Source organism: Conger conger, chromosome 6, assembly GCF_963514075.1.
Source record: "Conger conger chromosome 6, fConCon1.1, whole genome shotgun sequence".
Taxonomy (NCBI): Eukaryota; Metazoa; Chordata; class Actinopteri; order Anguilliformes; family Congridae; genus Conger; species Conger conger.
Genome location: NC_083765.1, coordinates 49743137 through 49756993, shown reverse-complemented (window position 1 = coordinate 49756993; position 13857 = coordinate 49743137). Strand labels below are relative to the sequence as shown.

The 13857-nt window shown below is 45.5% G+C and overlaps 1 protein-coding gene across 1 annotated transcript in view; it reads right to left on the bottom strand.

The window, feature by feature from the left end:
• Positions 1–304: 304 nt before the first annotated feature.
• mmp2 (matrix metallopeptidase 2) overlaps positions 305–13857 on the bottom strand; it is a 32407-nt gene continuing 18854 nt past the window's right edge. The window contains exons 7-13 of the mRNA XM_061245187.1: positions 11428–11601; positions 10787–10942; positions 9969–10095; positions 6046–6182; positions 4708–4867; positions 3108–3217; positions 305–1120 (exon numbers count right to left, since the gene is read on the bottom strand). Coding sequence (XP_061101171.1) covers positions 1017–1120; positions 3108–3217; positions 4708–4867; positions 6046–6182; positions 9969–10095; positions 10787–10942; positions 11428–11601 — 968 coding nt within the window. The 3' untranslated portion in view covers positions 305–1016. The remainder of the gene's footprint in view (positions 1121–3107; positions 3218–4707; positions 4868–6045; positions 6183–9968; positions 10096–10786; positions 10943–11427; positions 11602–13857) is intronic.

Here is a 13857-nt window from a genome sequence, read left to right as displayed (position 1 = left end):
TCCCTGTGTTTACTTAATGTAATTTATGTAATACTCAATTCACTATGTTGAGTTATTAAAGTGAGTCAATTACTGAAATCCAGCTCACATATGTGCTAGGGGTCCAACCATACAGTATAATTATGCAGGGTGAAATTTTGTAAGGAAAGCTTTCAACATTTGAAGTCCATATAGTTCTGAACTCAAAGCATGCTTGGGATATAGAAACAAAATGTATCCATTAAAATGACAAATTTGAGAAAAATGTTGGAAATTCAACTGATGGAACCGCAGACACTGGTCAGAAATTGGAAAGCGTCTCAAGTTAAAACAAAGACTCATTTTATTTAAAAAAAGAAAAGAAAAGTATAATGACAAAGTGCACAAAGCAAATATCAAACCTACTTATGATCATATACAAAAAAGTATCAAACAAAAACACGGTAATACAAACGATTATTAAACAATACTTTTGCGATACGTTCATGTTGTTGGTCCTTCACGTTAACGTGCTACTGTACATACAACTTTCAGGCAGCCTGTGCCGTGAATCCTTCTGTTGGCGAAAACAAGAGCACCAGCGACACCCAACGGAGCTGATATGACAGTTATTTGCTCCCGCAGCTTTTATTGAACACAGTTATAAACAAAACACAAAGTGCTAATAAACTGTCCTTATGAATCATATTTCATAATGGTAGTGTCTGGATTGTAGCATGGGCATTCCTGATGCCATTAAATGTGTGTACGCTTGTGTGTGTGTGTGTGTGTGTGTGGAAGGGGGGGGGGGGACGACAGTGTTGAGATTCTCATTTTTATCGTCCAAAGATTTTTTTTTAATCACTTTTGCCACACAGGCAAGTGAAATATATATTTAAATTGAGCGTCCAGTCTTCAGATTGAAAATGGGGCTAGGGGTAAACCTTTAAGCAGGCCTGCCTTTGTTAGAGAGATTCAGCAGGTATAGGGGGGTTTGATTGACAGCAGGCCCAGGTCAGTTGTCGTGACGATGGGCGTGTCACTGGGGAGGGCCTGGTTCAGCAGCCCAGCCAGTCGGTCTTCACATCTCCCACTTTGACGACCTTCAGGCTTTCGTTGTCCAGTTCCAGATAGTAGCCTTCCTTGAAGAAGTAGCTGTGCCCTGCAAACAGAAAGTCAAAGGATTGTTGACTGTCGTAAAACACGGTCCCCGGCGCTAAAGTCATATCAGTGTTTACACAATGTCCTCCTCCAGGGGCCTGTTTCACAAGGCAGGATTATTCAGGATGCCAGATAACCACATTGCACCCAAACCTGGAACATGGACTGAGGTGGGAAGAGCTGTTCTGGGTTTTACTTTGAGCTAAATCCAGCTAACTCAGTAACCTTGCTTTGTGCAGTTATCCTGGAAACTCAGTAACCCTGCTTTGTGCAGTTATCCAGCTAACTCAGTAATCCTGCTTTGTGTAGTTATCCAGCTAACTCAGTAATCCTGCTTTGTGCAGTTATCCAGCTAACTCAGTAATCCTGCTTTGTGCAGATATCCAGCTAACTCAGTAATCCTGCTTTGTGCAGTTATCCAGGTAACAGTAATCCTGCTTTGTGGAACAGGCCTCAGATATGGCCATAAAATATCCTCATGAACAGTAAAAAGTTTATTGTGAAATTCACACATTATGGTTTAGCCATGTGATTTTGAATGAACTTTATTAGTTATTGAGTCATGTGATATATACAGTGTAGTACCTGGAGCCGGATGAGAACTGTCAATGAATGCATTAAAAAGTAAAGGGTTTCAGATTCCAGCTAGCAAAAAATAATAATAAATGCATTCAGAAAATGTTTTTAAGGTATAGGAAGGTAGCGAAAGCAAGTGTAGTCCAACTATATTCATGTTGTCACTGGAAAGTGGTGGTAATAAGGGGGTAAAAAGTAAAACAGTCAAACAAACTTGTTATTCAATATTGTGTTGCAATAGCGTTTTGCGCAAGCCAGGAGAAGCAGTCTCAGGCCAGCTCTGCTGCCCCACTGTGACGGTTAGTTTTACCCACGCTTCTGTCCGGGTCTTTGGCGTGATTTCTCAGTGACACAGCAGCGTCAGGGTCAGTGACGTGAGTGAGAATGCAGGGCCTTTCGTTTTCCCGAACGAGACGCCATCGCGCTATGCCGCTGCGGCAGCCCCACACCGCGCTGGCTGCTTAATCGGCGGACGGACAGAGGCGTCTTTGTGAAGCAGCACAGACGCGCTCTATCAGACGCTGTTTTCTCAGCGGCCCCACGCTGAGGGAAGACCGTGAGTGAACTCCTCTCTCCTCCTCTCTGTTTACTATTTTGCTGTTTAGCAATGAGTAACGTCAGCCTGCAAGCTATATCCAGCTACAAAGCAGACGTGAAGCTTATCAACTCGTTGAGCGCCTATTTTCGACCACCGACATGGGGGATGTGTAGCAACCACCTCAGACTGTTTCTATTTCACATTTATTCGAGAGAAGTGAACGATCCATTGAAATATAAGTCATAATAGAGAGTAATAATACAGTGTAAATAAGCACAGAAACGATCCATTACCTGCTGTTTTCTCAGTGGTTATGAAGTGCAGATTATGTGTGCACATGTAAGCAGGGAGAAGGAAAGGATGAGAAAAGGGCAGGTTTGGTGAGATACGGGCAGGTTTGGTGAGATACAGGCAGGTTTGGTGGGATATGGGCAGGTTTGGTGGGACACGGGCAGGTTTGGTGGGATACAGGCAGGTTTGGTGCGACACGGGCAGGTTTGGTGGGACACGGGCAGGTTTGGTGGGATACAGGCAGGTTTGGTGGGACACGGGCAGGTTTGGTGGGACACGGGCAGGTTTGGTGGGACACAGGCAGGTTTGGTGGGACACGGGCAGGTTTGGTGGGACACGGGCAGGTTTGGTGGGACATGGGCAGGTTTGGTGAGATACAGGCAGATTTGGTGGGACACAGGCAGGTTTGGTGGGATACAGGCAGGTTTGGTGGGACATGGGCAGGTTTGGTGGGACACGGGCAGGTTTGGTGAGATACAGGCAGGTTTGGTGGGACACGGGCAGGTTTGGTGGGACACGGGCAGGTTTGGTGGGACACAGGCAGGTTTGGTGCGATACGGTTTGCTGGGGTGTCTCCGCTCACCGTTGCCATTCAGGTTGAAGGCGGCGTTCAGGTTGTCGGGGACGTCACTCCAGGCGTCAGCAATGAGCTTGGGGAAGCCGGGATCCATCTTCTTCTTGCCCTCGTTGTACCTGGGGATGGTGAGAGGTCGTGTCATTCATTACATTACATTACAGTTACTTATCTGATGCTTTTAATCCAAAGCGACTTAACAGTTGATTAAGCTAGGCAGGGACCCTGGTCCAATCCTTGTGCAAGGCCCCAACAACTGCCCTGACCTGGGGATCTGCTGAAACAGATTTCCCTTATTTATCAGATTAGTTAGAAGTCAATAAATAAATAAAAAAGTCTGCACCTGCCGCAAAAAAACATTTTGGGAACAGTGCAGAATGCTCATTTTTGGTGATATGGTCATGGAATTCGAAAGGGTCCAGTGTTGTGGGTGTGGCTTCATTGTGTTTCTAAGCACACCAGGCGCAGCCACAATCCACTCAAGAACAGAAAATATTTCTGAATGAGAAAAAAAGATTTGATTTCCTCTGTGTTTCAGCTTCTGCAACTTTGTTTTAGTAACATATAATACGTCATTCTGACACTTGAAAAACAAACCCCAAAGGGTTACCTTTCAGAAGAGACCAGGATTATGGCTGTAGTCAAAAGGGTTCAAGAATAGTAACCATTTATTTTGGGTATGATAGAAGGGCATTAAAGCATAGAAAAGTATTTGAATCCAAAACAATTATGTATTTGGCCCAGGTCTGGTATCTACACATTCCAAAAGAATCCAAAAGTACTGTACTGGAATTACTGTTTGACCAGCTGCTCTGTTTGACCAGCTGCTCTGTTTGAACAGCTGGTTTCTCAGGCCTTGTTTCAGACTTTCCCTGTGCACATCTGATGACAACTGTGGGAGCTGCACTGAACGCGTGGAACGCAGGAAGGACCTTCCTTCGCAACACGCTTGTCCCGTAAGTAATCAGAAACGTGTGCCAGGTGCTGACTGAGTCGGTGAAACCGATTGCTCACATTCTGTGCATACGCTATCTCTATTTATGGCCGGCTGACGCCCCATCTGCTGCTAGGCAGAAACAAGGCTAGTCCTGCAAGTGGCACATTGTTCTCATAGCTAGGACCCTTGAAATGTAACACAATAATGACTACAGTAAAAGAGGCAGAAAACACGCTGGAAATAATTCTAGCCAATGGCGTCAAATATCGGTAATCGGACTGTGTTATTAGGATAAACGGTAAATGGTGCTCTAGAATGTTCCATCCTGATGTTCAGGACTGTCCTGGTAAAGCTAGCAAGAAATCGCAGGCTTATGTAAATGGTAAATGGTCGGAATTTATATAGCGCCTTAATCCAAAGTGCTGTACAATTGATGCTTCTCATTCACACATACACTCACACGCCAACGGCAATTGGCTGCCATGCAAGGCACCGACCAGCTCGTCGGGAGCATTTTGGGGTTAGGTGTCTTAGTCGAGTCCCTTGCTCAGGGCCACTTCAACACACCCAGGGCGGGATCAAACCGGCGACCTTCCAACTCCTACACGTCTGCTCTTACCTCCTGAGCCAATGTCGCCCCGATACACTCTCTTAATACTGAGAGCAGTTTACCTCCAGAATTTGTCTCCGGCAAATATGTAGGTTTTCTTGCTCTTGGTGAAGGAGAAAGCAGCATCAACCCGCTGGAGGTCTGCGGGCAGGCCGATGGACGACAGCCGCTTGGGATAGCCCTTCTCCAGAGTGCTAGCTGAATAAATCCACATTTCATTCCCTGGGGGAGACACAAGAGGCCACCAGGGAGGTTAGCTTCGCAGCGTACGACCCACCCCCCTGAAAATCTCACGCCGTACCTTACCGAGAGCGGGACAAATGCTCTGAGGATACTTTCGTGTTTGTAAATGTATTCGGTAATGTTCACATCAACCATCAGAATGGGGAAAACAATGTGACCATGGAATGATTGTTGGTGGCAGAAAGGGTGGTTTGAGTATCTCAGAAGCTGCTGATCTCCTGGGTTTTTCATGCACACTAGTCTCTAGAGTTTGCAAAGAATGGTGCAACAAAACAAAAAAACATCCAATGAGCAGCAGTTCTGCTGGCAGGCTTATTAAGCTCAGAGGAGAAGGGCCAGACTGATCAAAGCTGACAGGAAGGTGACAGTAACACAAATAACCACACATTACAACTGTGGTATGCAGAAGAACATCTCTGAACACACAACGCATCATAACTCTAAGTGGATAGACTACAACGGTAGATGTATAAAAAATAAGTCTAATAAATACCTAATTAAGTGCTCACTGAATGCATATACAGTATTAAAGTTATACAACTGTTGTTAGACTTCTCAACTATATTTTTTGTCAATGGCACCGGTTTGTCTCCAACAAGATTTTTTTTTCCAAACCTACATTTTCCAATAATGCTAAAAATATTTTTAAAAATGCATTAAAAAAATATATAAGCCACCTAAAAAACTATCTGAAAAAACCACATCAGAACCAGAATTTAGTCTACAGACTTATCACAAGATAAATAAAAGTATATGGTGAACCACTTCTGGGTTCTTTATCCTGTTTGCTTTGTGGTCTGGAGAGGGGCCTGTGTGTGTGTGAGAGTGTGAGTGTGTGTGTGTGTGTGAGTGTGTGTATGTTTCTGTGTGTGTGTGAGTATGTCTGTGTGTGTCTGTGTGTGTGAGAGTGTGAGTGTGTGTGTGTGTCTGTGTGAGTGTGTGTATGTGAGCATGTGAGAGTGTGTGTGAGTATGTGTGTGTGTGTGTGTCTGTGTGTGTGTGTGTCTGTGTGAGTGTCTGTGTGTGTGTCTGTGTGAGTGTGTGTGTGTGTGTGTGTGTGTGTGTGTGTGTGTGTGAGTGGGGGTATGTGTGTGTGTGTGTGTGTGTGTGCGGGCCTGTGGAGGCGGGAGTGTTCTAGGCTGACCCCTCGTGGGTACCTGAGAAGAACACGGTCTTCTCCTCCAGTGGGTTTTCGTAGACGGCGTCGATCTTCTCTGGCACGTCACTCCAGAAGGTGGCCAACAGCATCGGTCCGCTGGGCTTCTGCCTGAAGTTGGCGGTCCTGAAGATGAATCTGCATGAGAGAGAGAGGGGAGAGGGAGAGGGAGAGGGAGAGGGAGAGAGGGAGAGGGGAGAGAGAGAGAGAGAGAGGGGGGAGAGGGAGAGAGAGAGAGAGGGGGAGAGGGAGAGAGAGAGAGAGGGGGGAGGGGGGAGAGGGAGAGAGAGAGAGAGAGAGAGAGAGGGGGGGAGAGGGAGAGAGAGAGAGGGGGGGAGAGGGAGGGAGAGAGAGAGAGGGGGAGAGGGGGGGAGAGGGAGAGAGAGAGAGAGGGGAGAGGGGGAGAGCGAAATGGAAGTCATGATGGGCCTGGTGCCACGGTAACAACATCTGGTTCTCGTTAAGGCCGCAGGTTTTTATTTTTTTATTTAAAAAGTCTAAAATAGAAAAACGTGACTCCTAGCCAGCAATGGCAGACTTCACCAGTAAATCTTTAGGGCTAAAACTAGAATGGACCCATACAGCTGAAAATAAACCTGCACCTTAGGGCAGTGAATGAGGCAAATAGATAACAGGAACCAGGCAGTTAAGTGCCTCTCCATTTTCCAAAAACCCTGCAAGAGATTTCATATTGTACTAGGGCATGTCATTTGATATGTTCTGTTATTATACTGGGGATAGTTTGAGATAAGACGCATTATGGCAGATGATGATTAATATTATTATTATCCTGATGCCAGACCTGGGTCAAATGCTTTTCAAGTACTTCTCTGCGCTCGATTGATCTTGCCTGGTGCAATCGAGCCAACCAAGAGGACCAGAAGGCAGGGTTTGCCATTTTTGAGAGGATTTCATAGGTTCCAATACACCAGGCAAGCTCAGTAAAGGGCAGAAAAGTATTTGAATCCAAAAACAATGATGTATCTGACCCAGGTGTGGCTTGCGGTAGGGCTGGCCTTGATTCACAACTCCCTCACATCTGTCACCCTGATCTCTGACCTCTCCCTCACATCCGTCACCCTGACCTCTGACCTTTCCCTCACATCCATCTCCCTGACCTCTGACCTCTCCCTCACATCCGTCACCCTGACATCTGACCTTTCCCTCACATCCGTCAGCCTGACCTCTGACCTCTCCCTCACATCCGTCACCCTGATCTCTGACCTTTCCCTCACATCTGTTACCCTGACCTCTGACCTTTCCCTTACATCCGTCAATCTGACCTCTCCCTCACATCCGTCACTCTGACCTCTGACCTCTCCCTCACATCCGTCACTCTGACCTCTCCCTCACATCCGTCACCCTGACCTCTGACCTTTCCCTCACATCCGTCACCCTGACCTCTGACCTTTCCCTCACATCTGTCAGCCTGACCTCTGACCTTTCCCTCACATCCGTCACCCTGACCTCTGACCTTTCCCTCACATCCGTCACCCTGACCTCTGACCTTTTCCCTCAAATCTGTCACCCTGACCTCTGACCTTTCCCTCACATCCGTCACCCTGACCTCTGACCTTTCTCTCACATCCATCACCCTGACCTCTGACCTTTCCCTCCAATCCGTCAATCTGACCTCTGACCTTTCCCTCACATCCGTCGCTCTGACCTCTGACCTTTCCCTCACATCCGTCACTCTGATCTGGGGCCTGGCACTGAAAACATCTGTTGGACTTTATACAATTGATTTATACAATTGATGGGGTCATTTGCTGTCTGTAAGAAAATATCTGAATAACAGACTTAGTGCAGAAGTGTGTTATTCTATCATTACATATCAAATTAATTTACGTAAGGTAATGCTTTCCCAGATAGTGGCATACAGATAAAGGAAAATTAAATTGATTTTCAATCCACCTATTAACCGCCTACCCCATCTTGTATTCTCACCTTGCCAGCGCTCATACTATAGACCTACTGCACTGACAAGTTGGGAGTACAAGATGGGGCAGGCAATATAACAACTCAGATGCACAAAGTAATGAATTAAGGTGTGCAATACATTTTTTGAATCATGGGGTTGGTAAACATAACAATTATTTGAAATATTGTAGACTGAATAAAATAGAACACTTAAGATTCACAACCCGAAGTTAAGGACACGGCACAGCTCACAAACAAACTCTCGAAATCCAAAAAAGCTCTCATTTCCTGCCGTCAGGTGGCAAGAGTTTCGCCCCAGTGAGTAACTCCGGACCGAAAAATACAGTCGACTTCATTCACGTAACCCGGAAAGAAAACACGTTTTGTTTTCACAAGTGGCATTTATGGGCTGCGCTGTGGGCCTCCAGCCGTGTCCGCACTGTCCTTTGATCTCTCAGCTCCGCCTGCTGTTTGCTCTGGATGTCGAGCCGTAATGGCAGTTGCTGTTTGCTCTGGATGTCGAGCCGTAATGGCGGCCGCTGACATTGAGAGGGCAGTGGCACAAGTAAGGTAAAGGCCGAAAATACAATTTCAAAAAAGATTTAGATTTAGAAACATTTCAAGTTTTTTTTTTTTTTGGGGGTACTCTGCTTCAAGGTGTAAATTTGGGACAAATCGGGAGGAAGCAAAAGTAGCACTCCAAGTGAAAGGGAGACTGACAAGGGTTACATTATAAGAATGCAATGTTTGGCATTATATGTGGCATTATATCATTAAAATGAATATAACTCTTGCCATTGCACAATTTATGTTTCATGTGAATACTATTCCCTGATAAGCCGAATGCGACGCCATGTTTTCAGTGTCTGTTTGGGTGTCCACAAGTATGTGTGTTTATGGGTGTGGCTGCGCTTTGGGCTTTCCAAACACAGCTTCTAGATTCATTTCAGCTGTGGCATTGGACACGTCTAAATGTATCCAGCAACATTGTGGAATACACATACTCACACAGACACACACACAGACACATACATACCATGGGAAATAGGCAAGCCAAACAAAGCAGTGACTGAAATGTTAATGCCAATTTTCTGTGTGGATTCAGTGAATATTAAAGAATTCTCTTTCATTTTACTCTCTAGACTCTAGACGTTTACTGGCAGAACTCGGTGTATTCATCCCTGCAAAGAAACGGAGGCCATCTGGAAACTGTGAAGGGAAATACTGAAAGCAACAGTCATTTTGGCTAATGCTCATTAGTATGGGCTTAAACCCAAAATGGCTGCTAGTTTCTTAATAATCGTTACAAGGTGCCCTCCTTAAGGGTGTGGCAAGCAATGGAATTAAAAATAGGGAACAAAACAGAGAGAGAACAGAACACAGGCTTTAAAACAAGTAAAGACAGACCACTGCTTATGTCGAAAGACATCTGGTTAAGAAATCTCAAACACACAATTCGCAGACTATTGTTTTTAAACAGACAGTGTTTTTATTAACTTTCCCTGACTTAAAAAAAGTACTCAGTCAGTCTGTCATGCTGTTTATTTTTCTTGTGATTTCAGAAATTGAGTTCAATTCGATGAAATATGATTGTCAAAATGATTGTCAATAGCTGGTCTTGCTGTGAATGAGCTGGTCAACCAGCATGGCGAAGCTGGTCATGAAGTTGGTCTAGCTGGGTATGTGCTGGTCAACCAGCTAGTGCTGGTAGCTTGTCTGAGCTGTTAGCTGGTCAACCAGTTACTAGTTCAAAACCTAGCTTGAGCTGTTTTTATGTCAGCAGGGCAGGCCTATGATTTCACACAGACATTGAGACCACTGACAAATCAGAAAGTAACATTCAGCTGTGCGGGATATTCACAGAGTTTCCCATCATAAACACAGAGACACACTGTTCTTATGAGTCATTCTTTCCGCTCCGAAAAACACCCCTATCTCCACACAGCCAACAGCCTTCCACTCGCACCGCAGGAAATGGAAGGGAAACATTAGAATTGATCTCACCTGTCCGTGAAGAAGAACGTCTCTCCCCGGATCTGAGCGACGGCATCAAACACGATGTCCTTGCTGCACAGGTCAATGGGCGTCACGGGACCCTGAGTCGGGGGGAGCGGCTTATCCGTAGGGACCCCTGCCCGAGAGAAAGAGGGATTTCAGCCTTTTACTTACTTAATAAATGTTTTATCTGACAGATAAAAGAAGAGGTGTGATCATAATTAACTTTTTTTTTTTTAAACAGTGGGAGACACCAACGAAGAAGAGATCCGGGGCACATCCCAGAAGCAGGAAGGATGAAACCTCAGCATGCGCCGTGCTTTCACAAGCACATTAAAGACCAGCACAGCTTGTAAACAAAGGAGCCAAAGTAGCTCAACAAACAGCCTCACGTGAAGAATAACACAGCATTTACATCTAAAAGGGAATATTACATAGTTCATACTAATTTTACATTACATTACATTACATTGATGGCATTTGGCAGATGGCTCTCAGTTTGGCTCTTATCCAGAGCAATGTACAGTTGATTAGACTAAGCAGGAGACAATCCTTCCCTGGAGCAATGCAGGGTTAAGGGCCTTGCTGAAGGGCCCAACGGCTGTGCGGATCTCATTGTGGCTACACCGACCTTGTGGGTCCCCAGTCATGTACCTTAACCACTACGCTACAGGCCGCTCGTAATTTCATCAGCATATTAAAATCAGTCAAAATCTAAATTAATCTCTGCAATCAATACTGAACATCCCTTTTGCACTTGAGCTACTGTAAACAGTGACAGGGTGTGTATGGTTTTGAGAGAGTGAGCGTGAGGCTGGGGGGCCTACCGTAGAGGTCCTGGATGCCCCTGACGTCGTCGTCGGACAGACGGAAGTGCTTGGTGAAGGTGTAGATAGGCGCCATCAGAGCCCCGGGGTCCTGTGAGTGCTCCAGGCCCAGGGCGTGGCCAAACTCATGGGCGGCCACCAGGAACAGACTGTAGCCTGGAGTCACACACACACACACACACACACGTTACACGGAAGGCTACGAGACCTGGCACACTGTGGAGATTTACATTTTACACTTTCTTTCGCAGACACTTTTATTCAAAGCCACCGACAAAAAAGTTACATATCCAGGTTGTGGAACAAACAGCAGAACAGGTTGGATTAGATACAATTCAGATGTGGTCAGTTGTGAAGCCATGGACACAAGTCCAGGACGCGAGGTAGACAGGCCAAGTCTGTAACTACCATACTGAGACATCTACAACTTCAGGAACTACAGCACAGAGACAAAAACAAATTCAAAAGTCCTAGATTAAGGTAGAAAAAGGGGCTGAACTTGGAGAAAGATGAAAAAACAAACTTGAGTTGGCACCAGATATGACATACTTGTATACGTACACAGTATGTTCATAATACCTTAGTTTTGTTTAGTACACATAATCTGAATGTTGATGTTGGGTGTGTGTGTGTGTCTCTACCTTGGTCAGGACAGAAACCCCACTTGCGGTCATCGTCGTAGTTTTTCGTGGTGGCACACCACATCTTCCCATCGCTGCGCCCGGAGGATGTGCAGCCATCGTAGCTGTTGCCCAGGAAGGTGAAGGGGAACACGCAGGGCGCTGACTCCGAGTTCCCGCCGACCGTCGACAGAGCTGCGCGGGGTGACCCGAGAACCACGAACACAGAGAAAAACAATGAGACGTTTTTCACATTACACTCATCCCTCCGCTGCGCTTCAGCCAGGGCTGAAATAAGCATGAGTGATTCGACAGGGCGGCCGTTACTACGAATGAGAGGCCAGTCCATGCCAATTGCTCAAGTGCTGAGATGAACTACGCTCAGTGAGCACTTTATTAGGTATTTATTAGACTTATTTTAGATTTCTACTGCTGTAGCCCATCCACCTAAAAACTAGGTAATTTTGGACTCCTAACGGCCAAGAGAGGAATTACAGCAACAAACAAATTCAAACCACTTTATCCTTCCCACAGTCTATGCATATAATGCGTAATATGAAGCACTATTACACAGTGCTCTGGAAAGCTGACAGTGACAAACGCGACAGAGCCTGCCGTCTTTTCGTTGCGTTTTAGTGAGAAAATATTTGGGTCACTTCATGAAATGTTGACTTTAGTGTGCATGTGTGTAGTAGAAAAACCCTATTTATTTATATTTTTTTCTCTTTTTGAGGTTTTCACCTCAGGTAACCAACTATATTATAAGCAAGCAACTTATTTGGCTGGCTATATAACTAAGATATGATAGTCTACCACAAACAATGCAAGTCTAAGTTACAGACAAATAAGACAAATAAAGGTTTGAGACAAATAAAGGTTCAGCGAAAGAGATAAAAGGAATGTGCAGCTGCCCAAATTGCACTCCAGACAAGCGATCAGTGAAGCTCTGTATAATATTGCTTATTATCCGAGCGAAGAATACATAGCTAGTTATGAAACGATACCAATTTGTTATCGGTAGCAACAAGCAAATTAGCTACTTATTTTATTAGATTATTGTTTTAGATAAATGAAGTGCATAGCACCATTTTGTTTGTTACTTTCTTTGCTGCTTCTAGCCTTCGTTGTCAGTGCAGAGAAGGGAGCTCCACCTCAGTGCAGTGACTCAGGGCAAAGACTTCCAGCAAAGCGACATCAGGCAGGCGGAACTGCAACAGCTGGGCCCCGGACTGGGGAGGTCAGAGTCCTGCCTCTGCGGCTTTCAGACAGCATACTTCAGCTGTTATTCAGAGAGTGTGTGTGTGTGTTTATGAGTGTGTGTGTGTGTGCGTTTATGAGTATGTGTGTGTGTGTGTGTGTGCGTTTACGAGTGTGTGTGCGTGTGTGTGCGTTTATGAGTGTGTGTGTGTGTGTTTATGAGTGTGTGTGCTAGTTTGTGTGTGCGTTTATGAGTGTGTGTGTGTGTGTGTTTATGAGTGTGTGTGTGCGTGTGTGTGCGTTTATGAGTGTGTGTGTGTGTGTTTATGAGTGTGTGTGCTAGTTTGTGTGTGCGTTTATGAGTGTGTGTGTGTGTGTGTGTTTATGAGTGTGTGTGTGTGTGCGTTTATGAGTGTGTGTGCGTGTGTGCGTTTATGAGTGTGTGTGCGTGTGTGTGTGAGTTTATGAGTGTGTGTGTGTGTGTTTATGAGTGTGTGTGCTAGTGTGTGTGCATCTGAGTGTGTGTGAGTATGTGCGTGTGTGTGCATGTGTGTGTGTGTGTGTGTTTATGAATGTGCGTGTGTGCATCTTTATTGTTTTTGCTTCAGCGCGCTTTGAGCACCATGGGCACCTCCGCAGCCCAGCTGGGAGGAGAGCTTCAACAACAGGAAAACGGTCTGAGCTGAGAAACCGCATCACAGCCATGTGGCGCGCATATCTGCCAAGACAGCAGACAGGGAGGTCAGGAGACTTCCAGCGAACCCACAAAAGCGACAGAGAAATATTTGGGAGTAGCTCGACCTGGGGAGTGTCTGAGCGAGCGCGGAATGGCTTGAGGTAGGTGAGGGGGCTATGAATTGAGTCAAGAAATTTTGCTGAGCTGTGATGCACACAGGAAAGAACAAACAAACTTGCCAAGCTGCATTAACAGTGCTCAGTGTTCATTTCTTGAGTTAAGTTAAGGACAATTTCTGACTGAAGCCAGGTTAACATCTCAAAGGAACGGCCAACAATTGTACTTATACCTGCACAAAAGTGGTTGACAGTGGTTTTTAACAGAATTCCTACTTTTCCTTCTAACAAAAATACTATAAAAACACAACATACTTTGCTGATAGGTGGCACTCAAATTAAACACGAAAAAAGCTAGCAGTCTGTGCGAGCACGGCGAAACAGAACAGCGTTTTCAAAGGGGAGGGACGGCTTCCTGCAGCACATAAAGTCTTTGTGTGGCGCGGTCTGGTTTCCAGCCCG